At 35.9% G+C, this 26,223-nt stretch overlaps 1 protein-coding gene across 1 annotated transcript; it reads right to left on the minus strand.

Annotated features, from left to right (window-relative positions):
• Window positions 1–22,040: 22,040 nt before the first annotated feature.
• LOC114293843 (NAC domain-containing protein 66) lies at window positions 22,041–24,599 on the minus strand. Its single transcript, XM_028237959.2, has 3 exons — window positions 24,422–24,599; window positions 23,843–24,111; window positions 22,041–22,748 (listed from the first exon to the last, which is right to left on the minus strand). The coding sequence occupies exons 1-3, from the start codon at window positions 24,591–24,593 to the stop codon at window positions 22,041–22,043; spliced, it is 1,149 nt and encodes a 382-aa protein (XP_028093760.2). The 5' UTR covers window positions 24,594–24,599.
• Between the last annotated feature and the right edge of the window lie 1,624 nt (window positions 24,600–26,223).

Consider the following 26,223-nt stretch of genomic DNA (forward strand, 5'->3'; position numbering starts at 1 on the left):
TTTTCTTATAGTTCCCTTGAGTCCTCCTTTTGTGACAATCCTTGGAACGATGCCCCACTTTGTCACATACAAAACACTTGCTATTAAAATTCTGTCTCTCTCCACTTTTAGCACTTTTCTTAGAGCTCTCTCTGAGATGCTTCATTTTCCTATTGTTGAACTTTGGCTTATGTTCTATAATGTTTTCCTTGGGTTCCATGAGAGGATGCCTATTTTTCTTTTCAGAACCACGATTATCCTCTTCAATCTGCAAGAGAACAATCAAATCCTCTAGTGACATCTCTTTGCGTTTATGTTTTAAATGGTTTCTGAAATCCCTCCAAGTCGACATTAATTTTTCAACAGTAGCTTCCATACAGGATAACTTGAAATTCTTGGACTTGATTGATCACTATTTTGAAATCCATGTTATTCAAACCATTGAGGATATAGTTTCTGCAAAGAAAATCTGTATGTTTCCATGCATCCACCGCTGCAACAACTTATGTGTCACTTTCATTCTCACTCAAAGATAGAGCATCTTCTCACAAAAACCTTGCCAAATTCAAGGTGGTCAGATAGAATAACATTTTCTGTTGTCAACATTTAAAGTCTGTACCACTGAATTTTTCAAGTTTTTCTCCATGATTGGCAGGAACATTACCATGTCCAACAACTGTCGGAATAGAAGCAACCTAGTATTTCCCGGTGCAACAGTACTTTCTGTAGCCATTTCTAATTAACAATTTTTTTTGTATTTTTTATTTTTTTTTATGTTAAAAAGAAGATTCCATTGTATATATATAACTATAAAAATAAATTTATATATATATTGTAAACTTCACAATACCCGAATAATAAAACAATGTAAAAATAAGTGTCCAAATAATCTAGTATACTACAAATTATTAGGACAACAAAATAGAGTTCTATTGTAAAGTGGATTCGGATAAACAATTTTTTTTTTTTTTTTTTTTTTTTTTGCCAAATTAAAAATGTCCACCAAACAGTAATCAATTAAATTCAGTAAATTTTTTAATTTAGGTTGAAAAACTTATTAGCAACAGCCATGTTCCCAAAAACCAATATTATGGAAATAATACTAGAACCAGAAAATAGAAGAATAGAATTTCACCAAAACACTGTTACGGATAAAACAATATTGTCTTAATAGTATTGAAAGGCCACACCTATAACAATTATACTAAAAGAAAATAGAATCCCATGACAACACTAATACGGTAAAGCAAATCTTTTTTTTAACAAAAAAAAAAAAAAAAAATCTAATGATACAATATAGAAAACCAAATAAGAGTTTTAATGTAAATGAAACTCAATGGAGAAAGTAGTAAACCCAGAAATAAATATTGTAGCATTCTCTAAACTTAAAACTAAAATTTGACCGAAAACGAGTTATACATTAAATATTAGTAAACAAATGTGTAATAAATAAACCAAACAGTATAAATCCAGAGTTTTAATACATTATAAATAAGAAAACAAATTTGCCAAAAATTAATTTTAACAAAAAAATCAATACTATAATACACAAAATAGTAAAAGAAATTCTGTCTGAAAATTGTTGGAGATAATTTCGACAAATAATTAATTTAAGCAAATAATAAATAATAAAAAAATAACAAAATTAAACTTACAATACTTCTGCAGATTGTTTATGAACAAGTTTGTGATTAAAACTAGTGTTTGAACACTGTGTCCTTAGGATATAATTTTGTCCTCTCCAATGGTGGTTGAGAATAATGAACGTCCTGTTTTCAGAATACAACACTCACCACAAACGAAGATACCACTCTCTTTGATTGCACAACGAATCAAAGTTTATGCTCTGTACTCACAAAAACTAAGACTCACGGATGAATCTCAATTGAGTTATGAAGTTAGAATTTTTGGCAAATACCATTTTACTTGCTGTGAGTGAATCTCTAAACCTTAATCTCATTAAAATTTTTATAAACAACCACATTAAATTTTCTGTGACCAATTCAAACTCTGCATCAAACTAAAATTTTATATACTCTTTAGACTTGTGCAATAAATCTAGTGGAAATGACGTTGGCACTTCCAAGAATTACTATGCTTGACAATGATATTTTCCTACGCTTGGGAACGCAATTGCAGTGAACAATAAAACCAACAAGCATTTTTGGCACTGTTGCCAGAGATTTATCTAAGTTTGAAGAGGACTAAAAAAATAAAAAATAAAAAAATCTGTATATCTCGTGGCTGGTTTTAATTCCACCGCCTATAAATAATTATCAATTTTGTTTATTTAATTTTATTATTATTAAATTTCTTTTTTTTTTTAGATGGTTACACCTCCTAATTTTTTTTTTATTTTTCTTTATTGTTTAATTATTTGTGATAACTCTTCTTTCTATTTTGCAGGTGATTTAATTTGATTTAGTTTAGTGTATGTCATTTTGGTATTGTGATCATTTTGGTCGTTTGGTAAGTATCGATTCTAATTTAGACACATTATTTGATAGTCTTTTTGGGTTTGAAATTGATTTATTGGCACACCCTTACACACTTGACACTACGATAAATAATAGTAATAATGAAAATGAAGAAAACCAAATGCAAGTGGCCCAACCCATTCGAACCTCGCATGATTATTTGTAACCTACAAAAAGTAGTGCTCCATCATATATTATTGTCCCTCCTATTGCAAATGATTTTAATTTTCATCCGGGCATGATTCCATTGCTTCCTAAGTTCCATGATCTTGAATCTGAAAATCCCTATTTGCACATTAAGGAATTTGAGGAAGTTTGTGCTACTTTCATTGTTCAAAATTGTAGTGAGGAGATTATTAGGCTAAAATTGTTCCCTTTTTAACAACAAAAACATGGCTTAATTTTCTAAGATCTGGATCGATTAGTACTTGGCAAGAAATACAAACTGAGTTTTTAAAGAAATTTATTCCAATTCATTGAACAAATTCTTTAGAAAGACAACTTATCAATTTTTCCCAAAAAGAAGGTGAGACTTTTTTTTATTTATTTATTATTATTATTATTTTTTTTTATCAATGTTGGGAACGTTTTAAAGATTTGTTAAACTCTTGCCCACATCATGGTTATGAATCTTGGCGTGTGGTTGAATTTTTTTTATGAGAGTTTGACTCCTCAAATTCGTGAATTTGTAGAAATGATGTCTAATGGTGAATTTTTAAACAAAGATCCAGAAGAAGCTTTTAGATATTTTGACCTATTAGCTAAAAATGCTCAATCTTCGGATACTACTGAGCCTTTGACAAATTCAAATAAAACCAACTCCTCTACAATTTTAGGCAGTGGTAAGTACCATTTAAAGGATGATGATGATTTGAGTGCAAGACTAGCGGGTTTAACTAGAAGACTAGAGGCCATGGAGCTAAAGAAATTCAATGAGATCACAACTTTGGCCAAAATAGGAAATGTCTTTGGAATTTGTGAGGCCATGGGACATCTGACATATGAGTGTCCAACTATTCCGACTTTCAAAGAAGTGTTGCATGATGAATCAAATTCCATAAATACTTTTACAAGAGTCCGGATCATCTGCTGCCCATTCCTACAGCTGTCCTTGCAGTGGTCTAAAACTATGTCGTTTTGGACCTTTTTCCCCCCCCCCTTCCCTTTTCCTCATTCCTTTTCTGTCTAAGTTCTCAAACCTACGAAGTCGCCGTTGATGATCAGACAACGAGGTGATGATGACGGTGGTGGCGACACACTTGAACCTCACCCTTCCATATTTGCATTCACTATCTTATATATCTAAACACTAATAGACACACACAGATACATATGTATAATACATATATATATATATATATTTCACTCAACACCTAGAGATAACATTACAGAACCCACGATTCCAAGAAACCCTAGCTCTGGATTGCCCAAATATTCACTTCTGTTTTTTTCTTTTAGCAGAAATATTCACTATTCTTGCTTAAGAAAAACAACACAACCAGGATCAATATTTTTCTTTTCATTTCTACAATTGAAAATTGAGGTTCCCTGCTTTGATGTTTACTTTTCCATGGAAATTGATTCAATTTTTTTAATATTTATATATTTGGATTTCAGGTGTGTCTCCGCCGTTGTCACCGTCGCCCTGTTGTCTGACCGTCAACGGTGACCTCCTCTCTCTGTTCGTCCGTTCGTGAGGTGCTTAGGATTTGAGAGCAGAGAAGAATATAGAGAAAAGGAAGAAAAATAATCAAAAAAGAAAATAGGTGTGTCCGTTCGTGAGGAGGCCTCGTCTTTCTTCTTCCCCTCTTTCTCTTCTCTGATTCTGTGTATTTGGTTTTATTTATTTATTTTTGTGAAATTTTGCCCCAAAATGACATCATTTTGGGACGCCACAGCGACTACCGTAGGATAAGGCGGCAGAGGATCCAGACTCCTTTTTACAAACCCTACCCAATCTTTCTATTTTGAGACTTACAATCTAGGGTAGCAAAATCACCCAAATTTTAGTTGAAGGAATAATAATGTTGCACCAGTCCCATCTTAAGGGCTTTCTAATTTTTCTCCCCAAGCACCACCACTGCGGAAATCCCTTGAGGTCACATTGCAATAATTCATACAAAGCCAAACAATAATCAATAATCAGACAACTCAAGCAATAAATGATATTAAGAACGCCCTCATCAAGTTGACTTCTTCATTGAGCATTCTAGAAAAAGGTTAATTTCCTGCTCAAGCATAACCCAATCCACAAGGTCAATATGGTGTGAGTGATTCTTCATCTTCTGAATCTCAGATTGAGCATGTCAAATCTATTACTACTCTTTGCAGTGGAAAAATTATTCATAAAACTATTCCTACGAAGGCCACAAAGCCTAAGAATGTTTCAGAGACCATTAGTGATGATATTGACAAATCCAACCCAAGTGAAGAAATGAAGTGTCCTTTTCCTGCACATTTTCCTCAAAGGTTGTAGCCACCTCAAAAGGTGAACCAAAATTCTGAAATTTTTGAACTTCTTAAACAAGTCAAAATCCACATCTCCCTGTTGGATGCGATAAAACAAATCCCGTCATATGCCAAAATTTTGAAAGATTTATGTACGGTCAAGCGAAAGCTTAATGTACTGAAGGAAGCCTTTTTGGCGAAGCGAGTGCAATAGTTCAACAAAATTCCCCCCTAAAGTATAAAGATCCAAGATGCCCCACAATTTCGTGTGTGATTAGAAATCATAGGATAGAGTGAGCTCTACTCGATATTGGGGCTAGTGTGAATCTCTTGCCTTATTCGGTTTATGAACAGTTAGGTTTAAGAGAGCTAAAGCCGACCTCAATAACACTATAACTAGTTGACTGTTCTGTGAAAAAATAAAGGGGAGTAGTGGAGGATGTGTTGGTCCAAATAGACAAATTTTAATTTCCTGTTGATTTCATTGTCTTGAACACACACCTAGTGGCGTAGGTAAGCACTCAAATTCCAGTCATTGTAGGTCGCCCATTCCTTGCAACATCAAATGCTTTGTTTAATTGTAGGAGTAGTGCCATGCAATTATCTTCGGCAATATGATTGTTGAATTGAACATTTTCAATGTTAGAATTCCGAATGTGGATGATGATGATACTATGGAGGTAAACATGATTAAGACTACTATGCATGACCAATTTTCTCTCATATCTTCTATTGATCCTCTTGAAGCTGGTCTGACCCATTTTAATGATTTTGACGAGGATAGTGTGCTTAATTCTGTTAATTTTTTTTGTTAGAAACTATTCCACCAATGCTTGTAGGGAATGATCCAAACCGAGTAACTACTTACTTGGATCCCCCTTGAATCTCTCCTTTGAGAAATGATAATTGTGTACATAGTTTTCTAATCATTCTTTTTCTTGATCTTTTTGAAGAATTAGTTGTGTTTGATTTTCTTATCATCTTGGAATTTAACGTTAAAAGACAAATTTTTATTTTAGTTTTTTTTATACATATTTTTATTTCATAGATGTTTATTTTTATTTTTATTTTTTTCGGTTGTTTAGTTTGTGTACATTTTTTTTTTGTCATTTATTTCATATCTAAAAATATTTTGTTTTTAATAAAAAAATAGAGAAATTCAGATTCATTCTATGAAGTCCTTGAAGGCCCTACCTCCGGATTTGCAAGATTCTCGAAGGAGATTACATCCTGTTGGCCATCAAATGAAGTACACCAGGGCACCAAATTCCGGGCCATTGTTGTTGTCTTTCTCTTCAGTTCTCTATTCTGTTTCTTTAGTTGGCTAATTTCCCGTCGAGAGTCTTGGTATATAAGCTGGAAGAGGGAGAGTTTTGCAGTCAGCCGTTGTACTTCATTTGTCCTGCTCTGTAATTGATGGGTCAAATTTGACACTACAGTGAAGGACTCTACACACATTTCTAGTGTGTGGGAATTAGAATCCCTGTCAGATATGGTTGCTAGTAGGTGATTAAGTGGCACTACTGGGTTGAATGCATGGGTGATTATTCAGTATTCCCAGAGTATAGACACCTGGTGCTCCATAAAGTTTGATTGGTAGAGAGGGATAGGGGCTCACGATTTATATTGGGGATGGGGGAATAACATGGGGTTAAGTAATTAGTGATCAGCTTGGAGTATGACAACATGGTGTTCCGGGATTATTGAATAATTTCCCTAAATGCAAGGCCGTGGGCATTTTGAGGAAGCTCGGAGGCAGTATCACGTACCTTCTCTGGAGTCTTGTTGAGGTCAGGGAATAGGGTGAGAGGACGAGAAGATGCCATATCAACGAAGAAAGGTTTGAACTAGAACAGATGAACCTTTACAGCTTTTCACTTTGTTGTTTCCATTACCTGCTAGGATAGAGCTTGGTTGGCATCCCGACCAGGGATTACGATTTATACCAGCCAGAGATTGATACCAAATGTGCACAATTGAAAAGAAAACAAACAAAAGAGGTGAGATAATCGATGGGACAAGATTGAGGCCAACTATGTCGCAGTCATTACAGTTATTGAATTCGTGGATTCAGACACAGTGCTCAATGCTTTGATAGAGGAAGAAAAGATAAGGAAAAAGAGAAAAATGATAAGGAAGAAATGGACATAGATAGAGAAGATCAATGCAGGCACCCCAGTTGTTGAATTTTCTGCAATTCGACGCAACAATCGCTGCTTCGGGCGAGGAAAGGCCAAGAGAAAGAGAGAGGTTAAGGACATGATTAAGATGACGCTCGACGCTTTGATAGAGCGAAGTTCAAAAAATAAAATAAGTTCAAAAAAAAATTGATCATATAAAAAAACTAACAAAAAAAAAAAAACACTAATAATAATGATAAATAAATACAATTTTATTTGTGTTTATTGTCTCACCATTTTGCAGGTACTCTTTCCTTCAAGTTGGGGATATCTTTCTCTTGCATCTTGGTGATATATATTTTTATTTTTGTTGTGTTTTCCTCCCCTTTCATTATTCTTGTTAGTTCTTTGTGATATGTGCCATTGAGAACAATGACATTTAAGTTAGAACAAAGGGTATGGTCTGTATTTATTTTGTGTGTTTATTTTTATTTTTATTTTTGATTGTGTTTTGAAAAAAAGAAAAAAAAAACGTTTGTGTGCAAAGTTAAATCGAAACAATGTTTTGTGTTGTGTGCGTGTGCCGTGTTTTAAAAAAAAAAAGTTTTGTAATTAATTGTTAATTTTGTTGTCTTAGTATTTTAATTATATCTTAGTTTATTATACTATTTTTGATTATAAATAATTTTCTTTCTCATCTCAGATTAATCTACACATGCACATAAGCACATAAATATTTTTTGATTAATTGTTGGACTTTAGACTTGAAATCTTGATATTTAACGCAAAGACTATAACTCGTGTGAGATTTCGAGCCTGCTTAATTTTTCTTTGACAACTCATTATGTCGTTGTTAATTCTCATTATTCTTTCAAATCGGTCGAAAAACATTGAAATCATCATTTTTATGTCATTTTGTCCTTGTAACATACGAAAATATTATATTTTGAGAAATAATTTTAGGCCATCTTTTTTTGTTTGAATCTTATTAAAAATAAATAAAAAATAAAAAAATTTCCATTATCACTAGGTAGCCCATTGAGCCAATACAAAAAAACTTTTTATTCATTAGCCATTTCCTTTGATGTCTCAATAATGAATTTTATCTGTTGTTTTGGGAGGAAGCTATCTTGTGAATGGAACAATGAGATTGTAAAAAAGAAGGAAAAAAGTGCGACTATTAGATTTTCTGTACAAATTGACAGAAGGTGCACTACACTTGCCAATTTCAAGAGTGGGTGAAAAAGATTTTTGGAATTAAATTGAAATCAAAATATAAAAAGTCATTTTTACCCTTTTTTTCATAATTCATTCATTTTCATCATATATCTTTAGCAATACTGTGCTTCTCTCTCTCTCTCTGTGTCTCTGTGTGTGGTGTCTAAAATGCATCAGAGGAAGGTGACGCAAGCAGAGGTGGCTCTATAGGCAAGGTAGCGTGTTCCAAAATGAATGATGCTGATGGAAGTCAAAGGGTTGATGGGGACGTTTTCACACCTGGTTTTATTAGAAGCATCAGTGGCTCAAAAGGTATTAGGCATTCGATTCAATTGGATGTGGATTTGAATTCAACCCATCTGAATGATGGCCCAATTGAGAGTAGGCTTGGGATTAATTTAGCAGAAGACCAGCCCAGATCCCATGTAATAGAAGGCCCTATTAAATTTGGCCTACTTCCTATACAAAGTAATGGATTGGGCTATAAAGAGCTTTGCAACACTCAGGTTTCAAATGTTTCTAAAACCCAAACCCAAAGGGAGGTGCGTACTCACAAACGCAAGAAAAAAGAGTGGTCAATCCAATTCCAAACAGAAAGCATACATTGAAGGGGCAAGGGAAAGTAATGTGTGGTAAGCAAAGGAAGAAAAAAGGGAAGTTGGTTGGTGATAAAAATGTGGGGGCATCATCTTTAAACTTACGGAAATGAGTAATTTTTAGGTCTGTGGCTGCTGCTATTTCACTCTTCATAGCAAGAAAATCTAGCCAAGAAAGGCTAGCGCTGTCGGAGGTGAAAGCATCACTTGAAATCGGTAAAGCTCTTGGTATTGATTATAAAGGGAAAGAAGATGAGGTGATAAGCCATTTATAAGATTTGGAAGCTCAAGATTTGGATAGAGCAAGGACAAGGGATGGTGATGCTAATTAATTTAGCAAAACCAGGGGGTACAGAGTGTTTAGTAATGTTGAATGAAGATACAATCATGGAATGTGAGAGGGATTGAGCGACCAAAGAAAAGGAGAAAGGTTAAGAAAATTCTTGCTAAAAGAAGAGTGGATATTGTTTTACTTCAACAAACAAAGAAATCAGAAGTCAATTCAGAGTTGGTAAAGACTATATGGTTGGGTGACTGCTTTGAGTTCATGTATGTTGATGCAATTGGTAGAGCTGGAGGACTGCTATGCATATGGAACCCAGATGTCTTTCAATTGAAGGCTAGCTATTGCAGCCATAATTTTTTGCTGCTCTCAGGTACAATTTTTCATAGTTTTGAGTGTGTTGTCATCAATGTTTATGGTCCTAATGAGGTGGCAAAAAGAAAAGAGGTGTGAGAGTGTTTAATCAGGCTAAAATCCATTTTTTTGGGGCCGTGGTGTATAAGAGGGGACTTTAATGAAATCAGAACCATTTCAGAAAGGATTGGGTGCTCCAAACGAGATAGAGGGATAAGGAATTTCAATTGTATGATTGATCAATTGGAATTGATGGATATGCCCATGCTTGGGAGGAAGTTCACTTGGTGTAATTCCCAAGATAGAGAGAAGTAGAGTAGAATAGATAGATTCTTACTTAACCATGAATGGGTGCAAAACTTCAATTTCAAATTATTGGGTCTTCTTAGACTACGGTCTGACCATTGTCCCATTATTTCAATGGAGGATGATAGGGACTGGGGCCGTAGGCTGTTTAGGTTTATTAATGCCTGGCTATTACACTCTGATTTTCGCCTTTTTGTGGAGCAAACCTAGTCAGAGCTTACGGTGGAAGGGTGGGCAGGGTTTAAGTGTCTTATGAAATTCAAAGCATTGAAACAAGCATTAAAACAGTGGAACATGGAGGTGTTTGGTAAGATTGAGGCTAAGCTTAAAAATGTAGAAGATGAAGCTCATGCACTTGATATATTAGCTGAAGAAAGACCACTTCTTGCTCCAGAACAGGTTAGAAGAAAGGAAGTTAGGAGTGAAGCTTGGAGACTCAGTGAAATGTTAGAATGGATTTGGTTGCAAAAATCTAGAAGTAACTAGGCATCTAAAGGCAATAGAAATACTAGATATTTCCACATTTTGGCTTTCACTAGAAATAGTAGAAATTCTTTGTGTTCAATTCTTGTGAATGGATCATTAATTGAGGAGCCTTTGGGAATTCAAGAAGAAGTTAAGACTCATTTCATGAGATTATTCTCTGAATCTTGGAGTCACAAACCTAAATTATCTAGTCCTTTTAAAAACATTGGTGGTGCTAAAGTGGTGGAACAATTGGAGGCTGATTTCATAGAGGAGGAAATCAGAGAGGTAATCAAGAGTTATAAGGGCAATAAGGCCCCTGGGCTTGATGGGTTCAACATGTCATTTTTCAAGAAGTGTTGGGGCATTGTAAAATATGATGTGCTTTAATTCATGAGAGAATTTCATCAGAATGCAAGCTTGGTCAGAGGGCTTAATAGCTCCTTTATTACTCTAATTCCAAAATCTGATAATCCGTCTAGTTTGAATGAGTATAGGCCTATTAGTTTGATTGGTTCTTTATACAATATTCTCGCTAAGGTGCTAGCAAATAAGTTTAACAGGTAATGCCCAGTATAATTAGTGAGATTTAGTCAGTTTTTTTTGGGGAAAGGCACATTCTAGATGGGGTTTTGATAGCCAATGAGGTGATTGATAGGTGGAAAACATCTAATAGAAAAGGATTGGTAATCAAATTGGATTTTGTAAAAGCGTATGACTCAGTCAACTAGGAGTTCTTATTTTCTATGCTCTCAAATTTTGGCTTTGGTGAGAAATGGGTGAGCTGGATGAGAACTTGTGGGTCTTTTACTAAGATCTCTGTCTTGGTTAATGGGTCTCCAACATCTGAATTTTGTCCCCAAAGGGGTCTGAGACAAGGGGACCTATTGTCACCATTTCTTTTCAACATTGTAGCAGAGGGGCTGAATATCTTGTTGAGTAGAGCCAAGGAGTTGGGATTCATAAAATGGACTGAGGTGGGTCGTAATGGTGCTATAGTTTCCCATTTATAATTTGCAGATGACACTATCTTGTTCTGTGAAGCTGACTGGGTGGAAGTGGTGAACTTCATATGAATTCTCAGATGCTTTGAGGTGTTATCAAGTTTGAAAATAAACTACCACAAAAGTGTCATTTATGGTGTGAGGGTGGGTGATGGGTTGATGCAAGCTTTTGCCACTAGTCTTAATTGTCTGCAACAGAAAGTACCTTTGAAATATTTCGAGATGCCTTTGGGGGCTAATCTAGGCAGGAAAAGTACTTGGTCACCTATTTTAGATAAATTGAAGAAAAAATTGTCTACCTGGAGGAGAATGGTGATTTCTTTTGCTGGAAGGTTAACCTTAATCAAATCTGTTATGACCAACTCGCCTATTTATTACTTATCTCTGTTCAAGATTCCTGTAGGGGTAGCTAAGGAGATTGAAAAAATCCAATTAGCCTTCCTTTGGGGTGGATCTGATCTTAGAAGGAAGGTGCATATGGTGAAGTGGGAGGTTATTACTAAAAATAAGTCTCTTGGTGGTTTGGGAGTAAGAAGGATTAGAACCATGAACGAATGTCTTTTATTAAAATGGTCGTGGAGGTTCGGGTCCGAGCATCAATCTTTGTGGAAGGCAGTGATTTGTAGGAAATATAATACAGAGGGTAGTAGATGGTTACCAAGTTTGGTTGGCAGAGGATCTAAGCTGTGGTATGATATAATTTATAATGTCTTGTGTAATTCAAATCTACGTAATTACTACCTCAATAATGCCAGGATTGTGCTGGGGGATGGAAGGAGAACACTGGTCTGGTTAGATAAGTGGGCAAGTAATGTATGTTTCAAGGAGGAATTTCCCAGGCTGTTTTCCTTATCCACTAACAAGCATGGTGTGGTAAAGAGCTTCTTTCAGAGAAGGGGTGAAGCTGGTAGTTGGAAAGTAGGTTTTAGAAGAGCATTATTGGTTTAGGAGGAGTAGGAGGTAAGAAAACTTTACACTCTGCTTAGTACTGTACCTACATCTTGTAGCAACAAACTAGATGAATTGATATCGGAGGCAGACACATCAAGGATATTTACTGTTTTTTCAACTTATAATTGGTGTGATTCTTTCCTTGGGCCTAAGCTGGATATGGCAGGATCAATTTGGAATAATTGTGCTCCACCCAAAGTGTAATTTTTTGGGTGGTTGGCTTGGTAAGGTAAGGTTAAAACTTCTAGCTTTCTGCAAAGAGTCGGTATCCTTGATGGGAATGTGAATATTGTCTATGTATTTTGTCAAAGTGAGGTAGAAACAGTGGATCACATTCTTCTTTTTTGCCCTTTTGTATGGAGGCTTTGGTCAAACATTGTAAAATGGTGGGACTTTAGTGGGTTATACCTGGCTCTGTTAATGGAGTGCTTCAGTGGTGGTCTGGGTGTAGAATGAAAACGTTGGAAAAGAAAATTTGGGCAGTTATCCCTATAGCCATTCTCTGGTCCACTTGAAAGCATAAAAATGAGTGTGTGTTCCATGGCATTCAACTGAATTGGGACGAATTGTGTGATATTTTGAAGGTGAGAGTAGTAATGTAGATGAAGGTTTCTCTAATGGTTGTGGTGTTCTCTGTTACTGATCTTGTGTTTAATCTGCAACAAGTGTAGTACTACATCAGGAATGGTGGCTGAATTTGCTGTTAATTATGCTTTGTTGTTGGATTACTATGTTGTGCTACTGGCTGCTAGCCCTGATGGTGATCGGTTTTGTTTTGTTGGAAATATGCTGGGTTTGATGAACTGTCATGCTAGGCTTAGCAGTGGGCTGTTATTTTGGGATGATGTGCTATGCTATGGTTGATGATTTGTTATACTGTTAGACTGATGTTGAACTGCTGTTGGATTGATGCTGTATTGCTTTGATCTAATGAATTTGTTTTAGATTGCTATGCCCAGCAGTGAAATGCTCCACTAAGTCTGTTGTTTTTTCTATTTTCTTTGGCTCCTATGGGAAGCTGGGAAGCTGGCTGCAAGTTCTCTAGGCTTAGCAGTGTGCTGTTAATTTGGGATCAATAAGAGCTTATCACTAAAATTTTGTAGGCTATATGCAAGGCTGCCAAGAAAGATTCTCTAACAAAATCAATAAAAGCTAAGACTTGCCTGTGCGATCCTTAGTCTTTGCCTCAGTCTTGTGTCTATTGTGTCTGCTGTTGTGGCTGTGAGCTGCTATGTGTCCCTTGCTGTGAGCTATTGTGTCTATTGGGCTGATAGGGGTCTGTTGGGTGATTCTGGGCTGATAGCAAAGTTGCTGCTGCTGATAGCTTGGTCTTTGTCCTTGTCTTTTTTGTTTCTCTTGTTTGTTTATCTTCTTGTTGGGTTTGGTTCCTCACCAAACTCCAGGGGATGAGCTTGCAGATGATTGGGCTCTCTTTTCAGTGCCAACCTAGTTGGGATTGGGTTAGTTTGCTACGATGCATGCTGCTCTTCCCCTCCTTTATTTGATGTAATCTCATCTTATGTATGGTTTTTTTCATCGATAAAGATTCTTTTTTTGCTAATAAAAAAAGAACAAATTTGCTAAAATATTAACAGTGTAATGGTTAAACTAAAAATATTACCGTATAATCAAATTTGATTAGATCCAAATTGACCAAACACTTTCTAAACAGGGTGATGAAGATGAAGGAATTATGAACAAGGTGATTTATATGATGAGGATGAAGCAATATTGTGCCTCTCTCTCTCTCTTCCTCCTCCTCCACACTTTCTTTCTCTACCTACTCTCTGATAATACAAATACGTACATATACGTATATAAAAAAGGGCGATTTATTGACCAATTGAAGAACTACATCTTTACGATGTGCATAACATCACAGGTGTCAAGCTTGTTGCGTCGACGTTGCAGATGGCAGTGGCAGGTTACGGACGGACGAGGTGATCGTGATCTAGGATTAGAGAAGGAACAATGGCGATGGTTGGGAAGGGAAGAAGGGGTTGTGACGGTGGCCGGACATGATGGGTCAGTGTCACTATGGGTCCACTTTTCTTTGTTCTTCTCAAGCTTAAGCTTCTTCGAATCTCACCCAAGAATGAGATTGTGGGTATGTATCTAACCTAACATGGTGGGAAAAAGGGATGAAGTTGGCGATGGTGGTGGTGATGGCGGTGGAGAAAGGAGAGGCAAGTGTTGGGGGCTGTGGTTGTGGTGGCGTAGTGGTGGCTCGTTTGCGATGAGCTCGCTCATCAGCGAAGCTCCACTTTCTTCTCTCTCTATTCCTCATCTCTGCAATAACCTATTCTGGGTTATTTTTTTTTAGTAATTTGAAATGACACCGTTTAACTAAAAGAAGTAGACAAATGGAGAAGAAAAGCTAGAGGGGTATTATATTCATTTCAAGCTTTCCATTAATAGAAGTTGCAATTTAGTCCGAAAATCACAAGAGAGTTCTCTGCCTATTTTTAAATTTGGGTGGGGGGGTGGGGGGAGGTAAAGTGCTCCAAACCTAAATCACAAGGAGATAAAGTGAATTTTGCCCAAATCATTATACAATTGGTAACTCATATGCACAAATTACTTCCAATAGCTAATATTCATAATCAAGATTATAGAATATGTAGTCAAACTGTGGATGTTAGCTAATATTCTATCTAACTTCTAGTAGCTAATATTCAAAATCAAGATTATAAAACTTAATAAAATCACCTCCAATACTTTCTTTTTTTTTTGTCCCCCCCTTACTTGCAATTTTATCTTCTTTGGCTAACATTTGCTCTCTTTCTTTTCTTTGCTTCAGGAAAAATTCAACCCCTGGTACTTGTTTCTAGAGCTTGTGCAATACACTTCACCTAATATATATAGATATGTATCTCTAAGTTGTTACATATAAATGACATGAAATACAAATACATTTCATTTGAGGGTAAATTTTGTATTTTATGGCCTTTAATGGATGATGTCACCATATTTCGTTTGATCAATAGACGTTTGACCAATGGAAGGACTTTACTGTTACACAAATTCCTAAAGTCAAGGGTGGCAGTGTGATTTCAAGGAATAAGGAGGGTGTTGGTGTGATTTCAGAAGAACAGAGGAGGTGTTAGTGTAATTTACTGAATTTTAAATTTAAAGAAAAATTGCATTTTTTTATTGGTAACTTGGAAAAATAATTGCGTTAATGTGGAGCATCAATTTTAATTGTACAAAACATGATATTTTTTTAATATCATTTCTCTTCTACATTTAAGGGTCATACTATTTTGGTTAATGTTTATATGCAAGTTATGCCAAATTGTAGGGCTTTAGTTTAAAAAATGGGCAAAAAACTTGCTAGGTTTCAAGAAGGTGGGATATACTAACCCTAGAATGAGCATAATATCTCAAAGTTTGTAATTTGTATTTTTGATCTTTGAAAATAGAAGTTCAGCTGGAGAGATTATTGTTATGAGTAGGAAAGATATTAAGTACCTTCCATTGCCTTTTTGGTAATTAATTCTCTTTGTTTAACCATTTTGTATGTAGATTTATCATAGTCTAGGATGCAAGGATAGTTGGTGAAATATAATGTCCTTCAAAACATAATAATGTCTTGTTTCAAAAAACATTTTAAGGGTCATTGAATACTTTTGATGGAGCTATGGAAACTGAAATGATTTTGGATTGAGAACATAGGCTACAAAGGTATCTGTTATTGGAATTAGATCTAGTTGTAGTTCAAGTGAGACATAAGGAAGGGGGCATGCACTACAAGGAAATCAAGATTTGAAGGGAAAGTAGACTGAGCCCAGAAGCTATGTATGTATTTGTGAAAGGAATCAAGTGTGAATGTAGTTTACATTAAAAAGATGAAACATACTTAAGGTGGCTTGCCCAAATGGTGGTAAGTAAAGTTTGAAGCAAGGCATTTCTAAAAGTTATTTAGTCAATTATGTGTTGTATGATCATATGATAGAACACTCGTTAGATTATACATAATAGTTTAATGACTATCAAAATGATCAAGGAATGGGAGTTCTTGACTTCTTAACATAGGATGTGGCACCAAAAAAATATATGAATTTATTTAATTGAACTATGCATATCATCCTTGAAAGTGTAAATGGCGAAAAAAAAAATCATTTTGCTGACTTGAGTGAGACATCAGACTTAGTTTGATTTGTTTTTGCTATGGATTTTTACATTAAATCACTTCATTTATATATGTGGTTCTTGGTTTTTTTTCTTGCATTTATTATCTTCAGTTAGTTACTTGAAAACTCTTCTTAAATTAAATCTTATAATTGTCCAATTTTTACTAAAAAGATTATTCTATGTACTCTTAAAAAAAAACTTGTTTTCATAAATTTTTTTCACCTTAAGGATGATAGAAAACATCATGAGGTAGTGATATAGATTAAGCATTGATTCAGCTGAATGGTATTACATTGAGGACATTTAATTTGCATTTATAGTCCTTAAGGTATGTTTACTTGGCAAATATTATGTTTGTTCTGTGTGTGCCAACTTGATGTACAATCCTCAATAGAATGGTTCAAAAGCAGTGGAACTGAAGAGAAAGGGACCAAAGATCGTCTTAGGACGAGCAACAAGACCATTGCACAAGTAGTGGACACGTGATAGCCACCACAACATTGTTGAGCTACCGCACGTGTGTAGACACCCCATTTTTGACCGTTCTCAAGGCTTGGATGTTCTTGCAGGTACATCCGATGATGAGTTTGGTCGCTCGTCAAATGCTCGAAGTCCGTGGCGGAACGCCATAGGTTTGAGTTTTTTTCAAAACCATGCATTCATTCTGTCTCATCTTTGGACCATGTGTAGGTCCTTTCAGCATGTTGTTGTTGATGGTCTGCTGGCTATCCTTGGGCACTGCTGGCCATTGATGTGCCATGCCGACCATCAATGAGCCTCTACCGACCATCAGTGTATCAATAGCTATGTTCTGATATTTTGCGTTAGCTGTTTGCACAGATTGAGCCATCTGCTTACACGTGTATGGATGGATCTCTTTAAGGGGATTTTGCATCTTCTATATATAAAGGCCCCCTCTTGCATGTGAAGGGGTTGGAAATTTTTGAAGACAAAAAATTTCTCTCTCTTTCTCTAGAATCCTCTCTTTAGATATTTTGTGCCTTATAGCTTAAATTCTCTACACTCTTGCATATAAGCCCTTGATCAAACTTGATTATCATTGAGTTGAGGTTGCTTGAGGTCCTATTTGAGCTCTAGAATGTGATTTTGGCTTGGTTTGGCTTGATTTTGGTGCCAAAAGTGTATCTTGTCTTCAAGAGGTAGAACACTTGTGTTTTTAAGCTTATTTAAATACTTGTTTTGCCATCTTTGCATACTGTTTTGAGGCTGGTTTTGACCTCTAAAAATCTTAATTTTTATGGTTTAAAATAGTGGTTTGAGGTTTGTTTGGAGTTAGAGGTAGTCTACTCTTCTTGTAGCTTGCTTGCTAAGTTGTTGTGCCATCTTTCAAAGTTCTTTAAATCAAACTTTTTGGCCTTTTTAACCATAAATTTCCAGGGGATTTCTAGTGGTAAAAACTATGTTTTGAGGTCTAAAATGGGAGGGGGTAGCCTCCCCTCATTTTGTCTTGCTTGCATGTATAGATAGCTTAACATGTGACCATATTTTTCTAGCATTTTGTGACTTGATCTCAGCATGTTTTTGCTACTATTTTGACTTGTTTTACCTTTGGTTGGGACTGGTTAAGGCACTTGAGGCTTGCTTTGTATGCTTGTAGTGCAAGTGTGCTTGATAGTCTAGTTTGTGCTATGTTTTAGCCTCCTATTCTAACTTTTTTTAGCTTACTTCAAGCATGTTGAGAACTCCTTTTAAGTTGTTTTAGGACTATTTTGAAGTATTTGTACCTTGTGAGCTTTGTATTGCATGCTTATAGTGTAGTGATCTTCACTAGTTTGGTGTTTTTGGCTTTTAAACATGTTTTGCATGAGTTGCTTGCATGTTGTAGTATCATTTTGCATGAAATTCCAATATTGAAATATTTGCAACCTCCTTCATTTCTTCACTTTTTCATTTGCTTTGAGATTTGGTTAGCCTTAGGGTTGTGTTTAAGCTTAAGATTAAGACTTGTGCTTAATGGTTTTAATCATCTTTTGAGGGTTTCTACTAACCAACGTCATGATCTCTCTCATGCCTTATGTCATCCTTTGGTTGACCCCTCTCTCATTAGAGGACACTTACCTTGGACTAACCGGTTAAAGAATGGTTTGGTAATGTAAAATGTGTAAACAAAATTGGACAAGTAAAACATGAACAAGATAAGCATGTTGTGCTTGCATTGCATGTGTTCAATTGGACGTTATATTGAACACAAGGAAGATTGGAGCATTGATGAAATAAGCCAATCTCCTTGGTCTCCAATGCCTTTGATCACTCATGATAAGGTGGTGGTCTTGAGTCCTGTTTTGTGCATTTATTGAAATTGTACTCCTTGGATCTTTGGCCATTATGCATTGAAAATGCTTGATTGGTGGTTTTGAATCCAAGAGTGCCACTCCTTTGATATTTTAAGATGATAAAGAGGGGTACAATACAAACATACCCTTGGAAAACCTTCCATTTTCCTTTGTTTGTGCTCTGTTGCAGTGTGGTGACTCATAACACTAGTGGACGGCAGTGGCTCATTGGTGGTCGGCAATTGCTCACTCTTAACCAGCAAGGCATCCTTTTGGTCGGCAGATGGCTGGTAGCAATCTCTCATGGTCGGCAGGCCACTAGTGCAATCCTCAGCAAGTTTTTGGTAAGGTGGAGTAGAAAGATTTTGGAGTATGGTCAGCCCTGCAAACAGAGTCTCTCAAGAGGAAAACCGAAAAGCTTTTCGGGACGAGAACCGGGTGCATGCATGTTCAACTTCCCAAAACAGAGCTATGGCAGTGTAGTTTAGTGCTTTGCATGTTTAGTTAGTGTGGATGTTGTTTTAATTAACTAGTTTGCTAATTAGTTAAAGTGTTGTAATAATTAGTAGTTTGCTAGTTATTCATTTGGTTTGTAATAACTAGTCTAATTAGTTTAATTAGATTAGTTAGCCTACCTTAGCTTAGATTAGCTTAGCTCTTATTTATTCGGACCCTTCTTCGCGAGGGTGCAATGTTGTAATAAGTGTGCGTGTGTGTGCACGTCTTTCTCCCTTTTATTTAATCGCTTTCGATGGTTAGATTAGGGACGCGTTTTGATTAGCATACCTTATGCTCGCATGTTTGCCTCTATTCATTTGTATTGCATGCACCGAGGCTCGGTGCATCATTCAAACTACATTGAATTTCATACACTTATTTGAATATGTGTTTCAAAGCATGTTATCAAATTGTATCACATGCCATATTACTAGCCGAGCCAATTAATTGCATTATTGCATGTGTTGCATTAGGCATCTTAACATAGTTAGGATCATGCGTTCTTTCTAACTAGCTTTTGTTTTGGTTTGGAGTACTCGGTAAGCTTTTACGCTTTAGCATACTTGCATGAGTGTGAGTGTTGCCATGATAGCATGCTTGCCATGAGGCTATTTGCTTAAATGATTAACTGCATGAATGCCCGTGGTTGAAGGCTTGATTATTTGAATTGGAACAATTCAATGAGTGTGAGTTTTAAGCCCACTTTGTGATGTGGCAAAATCATATTTTAAGCCCATCATGTTTGATGGCAAATCTGTGTTTTAGTCCACTTGAGGGTGGCAAATTCAAACCATTTTCGAAACCAAACATGAGTTGAATTCGTTCCAATTCTTGCGATTTTAGTCTATACTTGCTTGTGTGCGTCACGTAGTAAAGTTAGCTAATAACTGGAATAAGAACACATATGTTTATAAAACAACATATCATGATAGTAGAGGCCGATCTTTGATCAGGCGAGCGGGGGTGCGCATTTCATGACCTTCCCCCCCCGGTACCCAAGTTCTCAAGCCGAGGCAAATTTGGTGATGACGGACAGGTGGCCTTTGGCACAAGTCAGGATTTCCTAAATTTTTCAAAAATAAAATATTTAGGTGGCGACTCTGTAATCTGGAAAAATAGTCTAGTATTGGCATTATTTGATTCAAAATCAATTTTTCAAAATGATTTTCAGAATTAGACTCTTTGGTGTTTATCAGTTTCACATTGCACCTGTGAGACTAGATTCAGAACCGTGACAAGAGTTTGAACTATAGGACCAATTCGAGCTCTCCGAAAGGGGGGGCGAAGAAAGTCGAGCTACAACGTGTGGCTTATTTTCTACACGTGAAGTCATCTTCACCGCCCAAGCGGCCAGAGCTCCAAACCTTACAGTCAGAGCTCCGCTTGTGCAAAATATTTTAGCTATGGATTTTCACATTAAATCACTTCACTTACATATGTGGTTCTTGGGTTTTTCTTGCATTTATTATCTTCAATTAGTTAACTAAAAATTCTCCATAAATTAAATCTTATTGTCCAATGGTTTAACTAAAAACATTTAGATTATTCTACTTACTCTTAACAAAAACATGTTTTCATATATTTTTTCACCTTTGGGATGATAGAAAACATCATGAAGCAGTGATATAGAATGAGCATTGATTTCAACCAAATGGTATCGCATTGGGGACACCTAATTACATTTATATTCCTTAAGATATGGTTATTTGTCAAATATTATGTTTTTATTTTTTATTTTGAGCGTGTGTGTGCGTGCGCGCGCGCGTGCGTGCGCGCGCGCGTGCGTGCACGCGCTGACTTGATGTACAGTCCTCAATAGAATGGTTCAAAAGGGGTGGAACTAAAGAGAAAGAGATCAAAGATCCTCTCAGCATGAGTGGCAAGACCTATGCACTAGCAGGGGATGCATGATAGCCACCACAACATTGTTGGGCCGCCGCACGTGCAGCCAATTTTCTACACGTGTGGTCATTTCCATTGCTCAAGCAGCCAAAGCTCCAAAGCTTATAGTCAAAGCTCCACTCATGCGGAGTATTTGGTCGCACGAGTGGTCACACCTCGAAGTGCATGGGTAGAAATGAGAATTGACTTGAAATGAACGTACGTATTAAAAGAAAAAGAAAATGGTTCTTGTTCTTTTGGTTTCAAGAGGGAGATCACTAGGGGTGAAGAGAACTTGCACAACAATGAGGTTTACTATCTCCTCCATTTTCTTGCACTTCTACCTCTTTCCATGAGTGACTAAGCACCATACTTAGGTTTTTGATGAAATCTTAAGTCAAGTAACCGATTTTTCATCTTCAGAGCTTTGTACTGTATCATTCGATTGAAATAATTGTAAAACTTTTGAATTTTTGAATAAAAATGTTTCTATCTTTTCTCAGTACGGGTTGTGCTACAAATCCTAGTTTAGAGTGGACCATTCGTGCTAGTTGGGATAGGTCATAGTCTTGAATCGAACTCAATATTACTATCTTTTTCAATTTCGAACTTGTAGTTGAGAAATTGACCTATTCCGATCAATTATTTGTATAATCTAAGACGAGAATTTTAGGTATGGAACTAGTAGTGGATTCGGATCTCTAAGTTATCATTTTTTTTTTCTTCAACTTGAATTTTCTTGCTTATTTAATTTGGGTTTTATAACCTAGTTTATTCTTGCAAAATAATCAATCTCAACAAACTAATTTGGAAATTAATAATTGGAATATCAAGAATTACACAATAATCCGTGTGGAGATAATATCTATACTTGCTATCTTTACTCATTTGTAATTGTATGGGAAGATTGATTTTGCGACAATCAAGCATACCAATCTTTCATCACATCACTCTATTTATTATAAATATAAAAGATCACGCACATGTAGTTACTTAGATGATATTATGATATACACAAACAAGTTAGTTTTATCAAATGAGGCTCCATAAATGCATATCACTTCTACAGACTTCAGAGGCTTGATTTGGTTTATTTGAACATAGGTGTGCTAGTCGATGTAAGCGATGATCAAACCAGAAACCCAAGTCCTCATCCTTATAGTAGGACAGTTGCTTGGTTGTCTCTAGTTCTCCATTTAACTTGGAAGTCATAACTTGATCATCAAGTCCAAGCCACTCCTCGAGACCATCTTTTCCGTTGTCAATTGTATTGGTATTTTTGTTGCAAGCATTCTTGTGATGGTTGCAAGAAGATTCAATTCCTGTAAGTATATTATCTACTGAAAAGCTACAAGGTTCAAAACTATAATCTTGATCATTGAAGGGTGAGCTATTGTTGGGCAACAATGGAATGGTTGGACTCTCAAGCTCTGGAAGATTTGCGAATCCACTACGAAACCCCTCACTAATGCTTGTGTTAATTGAGGGTTCAAACTCAATATTGTCATTGCTGTTGAGGTTATCAATGGGTGTTTCATTTTCTTGCTTGCAAGGTTTTACCATGCAGCCAAGTATTTGATCATGATCACCATCATTTCTTGAATTGTGGATTTGAGACCACACATTTTTAGAAGTGGTTATCCTTTGTGGACTCTGTTGGGCCTTGCAGTGGTTCTTCTTTATAAAAAGACGACAAACCACCCAACCGTCCTCTGCCTTTGGCTCTTCTAAATTGCATACCTGTATTTACAACGTCATAATGAAATATTATTGGAAGACACAAAAATTGAAGTACTAGTAATTACGTGGTGTAGCTAAATGAGACTTCATTACAATTCTTTGTTTTGTATGAGATTCTGAGTTCACACTGGAGTAATATTGGTATGATTAAATTTATTAATTACCTGATGTGGTAGTAAACACCTAATATTAGTCGTACTCGTGCATACAAGAGACATAAGAGACATATTAGTTTGAAGAAAATCTAATTTTGAGAATATTTTAGACAGACCTTTGATACAAAATTCTGGTTCAAAATGATAAAAATGAATGATGGGATATGAATCAAATTGTCTATAAGTTTATATTAAATGTTGGCATTAACTGAATGATAAATGCACTTCAAAAGACACTTATAGCCTTTTCTTCTAAGCTTCAGTATCCATCACCTTTCAAAAAATATTTATTCTGTTTGTATTTGCTTTTGCTTGTTTTGCATATGTCTTACGTCGTGGTTGGTTTTTAAGCCTCTCGGGTCGTGAGAGATCTATCTTTTAGGCCAGGTGTGTTGTTTCCCTGGTTTGTATGCCTATGGTCGGTGTGTTGCTTCTTCAGAAATTGTTTGTCCTTTGAGACCATGTATTGAGTGCAATTCTAATATTTTTATTTTTTGGTAAATTACAAATACACCCCTTAAGATTTAATTAAAATATGATTTTTCTTTTGTGGTTTTGAAAATTACATTTTACCCCTTGAGGTTTCTAATTTCATAACAAATTGTTCATTTTATTAATAAATCATCAAATCAATTAACAATTTTTAATAATGTTAGAAATATGTTTCAATTAATAATTTTAGTAATTTTATTATTGTATAGAAGAGCAATTATGAATTTTATTTTTTTAATTAATTCTGTTAAATAAATTTTTTTTAACAATAATGTATTTGTAATTTTTCAAATCACAAAAGTAATTTATATTTTAAGCAAATCTCAGAAGTTGTATTTATAATTTACCTCTTATTTTTTTAGTATAAAACTAACGGCTTACTAATAAAATTACTCATAAAACTAACCACTTACTAATAAAATTACTCGTAACATCAAAATAGCTTACATTCGCATCATTCGTATTGTCATCAAGGCGGTATTCGTACATGATCCAATCAGATTTTTGTCCACAAGGGGCTCTTCCAATATAGAAGACCAGAGTCTTCCGCAGTCCGATTCTTGAACCATCGTTGTACACCACCTTGTCGCGACCGGTAGCCTTCCAAAAACCAGCCTCAGTTGCTCGATTGGTTCGAGTACCCGTAGGGTATTTCTTGTCTTTGTGACTGAAGAAATACCATTCATTTTGTGGGGTCGATCCTATTTTGCACTTCTCTACACAACATAAATAAATAGAAATAATAACAAATAAATAAATATTGCATAAGTACTAGGGACGGATCCAGAATTATGTCTTTGGGGACTACTCTATAGTCTAAAAAATTAGAAGGACTGCTCTATATAATTTTGAACTTATGTACAAAAAATTTGGAGGTATGAACTACAATTTGAAGTTATTTTAAAATTTTTAATATAATATATGATATTTTTCAAATTTTTGGGTCCTCCCAATCCATCATTGATAAGTACAACACTGTTAATCTAGCAAATGAAGTAAAAAAGGAATTGTAGAGGCTTTATATACCTTGAATATCCCATGGCTCTAGCTTATTAAGATCGGCGTAGGGAATTACATCGATGTCTAGCTTCTGCTGTGACACTTTCTTCTTCAAGTAGTACTGCAGAAGCTCCTCTTCTGTTGGATGGAATCGAAAACCGGGAGGTACCTGAGACTGCCCATTAAAAGACAGATTCATGGTTCTTAGTAAGTTCAATTGGTTAAGGAAACAAGAATGAGTGGCATATGACAATCAAGGAAGCAATGAAAAATTCTACTAGTAACATTTTAATTTATATGGGTGGCATATGACTGACATAAAGAATGTTTAAATTTCTTTGTAAAGCAGAACTATCAATATCAAAGCCGTTGGAGAGCCAACTACCACCATTCTGGTCCTCCTTCAACACACGGGTGTTTTTATTCAACTTATCGTACTGACTATGTTTTAAATTAATGGTTTTGCTATTATAAACAACAAATAAAATAAAAAATAAAAATACCCAGAGAATGGGAGTAGAGCAGTAGGTGTCATATCAGATATATGTTCAGTGGTGTAATATGACCCTCCAACAGAAAATCTATTTGAAAACTATCATGAGGTTGTGTTTACATTTAAAAATTGAGAAATGGTTTATAGAGGAAAGAAAATGAAACGTAAATGTGACAAAAATTTAATTTTTATTTTATTCACTTTTTCTTTCCATTTCAAATCTTTAATTCAAACACTATCTTACTGAAGAAAGATTCAATTTCTATTTCATATTCAATTTTTCCTTTCCTTTTCAAAATCTTTAATTGAAACATAACCTTACCGAGATTGCTCGATGTGCATTACTCAGCAGTGTTGCATTCCATTTGAGCCATTTCTATTGATGTTCGTGGAGTGTTCTCATTTTTGGACTCCATTAAATGCATTAATATATTTCTCTTTGAGTAATAAATTACACTTACCTTTTTTTTTTGATCAGCGAAGAAAAAGGAACTATTATTGATGAATACGGAATAAAGAAATACATCAATAAAGAAGACGAGGAAGGGGAGTGCAAAGAGCATCATAGCGAAACAAAACAATCCCAACTAGGTTGGCACTGTTGAGAACGCCCAATCATATGCTAGCACACCGCCAAAAGATGGTGAGTTGGTGAGAAACCAACCACAAACAACAAACCCACACCAAAAAACAACTAAACCTAAGACATGCCAAATCCAACAGATAGGAATACTAGAACTAGCCAAATAGCAAAATAAAACCAACAATAAGCCCTCTGCTGGAGCATCCAGACAGCAGACGACACACACTGACAGAGAGCATATGACACTCAGAAGGCCTCTGCACTGCCTTCGCAGACCAGAACCTAGCTGATACATACCACTCTGCCACCAATCTGCATACATACCAATCTGCTAACCCATCTACTACCAATCGCACTGCTACCAATCAGCAGAGAATGATCTCTTCTTCCTTGTTTCCATCAGCAAACCATATCAGCTAACCAGCAGAGGATGGACATAACCTCACAGCAATGCAAGATTATTAAACAGAGGCACACAGCCAGCCCCCTGGAGGCCAGAAACTCCACCCTACTGCTGCTAGGCAGTAGGACACAGCAGCAGACCAAGGCAGATTCTAGAACACTTCAGTAAGGAGCACCTGCAATGTTAGACTGAAGGACACTTCTGTTCAACCCAGATTTATTTAGAGCTAACTCTGCAGCCTATAACCAGAGCAACTCTGAACTGCCTAGCCAATTCTGAACTGGCCAACTTTGAACTGCCATGACCACCTGGCCAACTCTGAACTGCCATGACCACCAATCATACCAACA

Source organism: Camellia sinensis, chromosome 9, assembly GCF_055761805.1.
Source record: "Camellia sinensis isolate YWXY chromosome 9, ASM5576180v1, whole genome shotgun sequence".
NCBI classification, from domain to species: domain Eukaryota; kingdom Viridiplantae; phylum Streptophyta; class Magnoliopsida; order Ericales; family Theaceae; genus Camellia; species Camellia sinensis.

Coding starts and splice junctions, on each gene's coding strand:
- LOC114293843 (XM_028237959.2), bottom strand. CDS start 24,593: ATGAATCTGTCTTTTAATGGGCAGTCTCAGGTACCTCCCGGTTTTCGA. Junction 24,112..24,421: donor AGAGCCATGGGATATTCAAG/GTATATAAAGCC, acceptor TATGTTGTGTAG/AGAAGTGCAAAATAGGATCG. Junction 22,749..23,842: donor ACAATACGAATGATGCGAAT/GTAAGCTATTTT, acceptor TTGTAAATACAG/GTATGCAATTTAGAAGAGCC.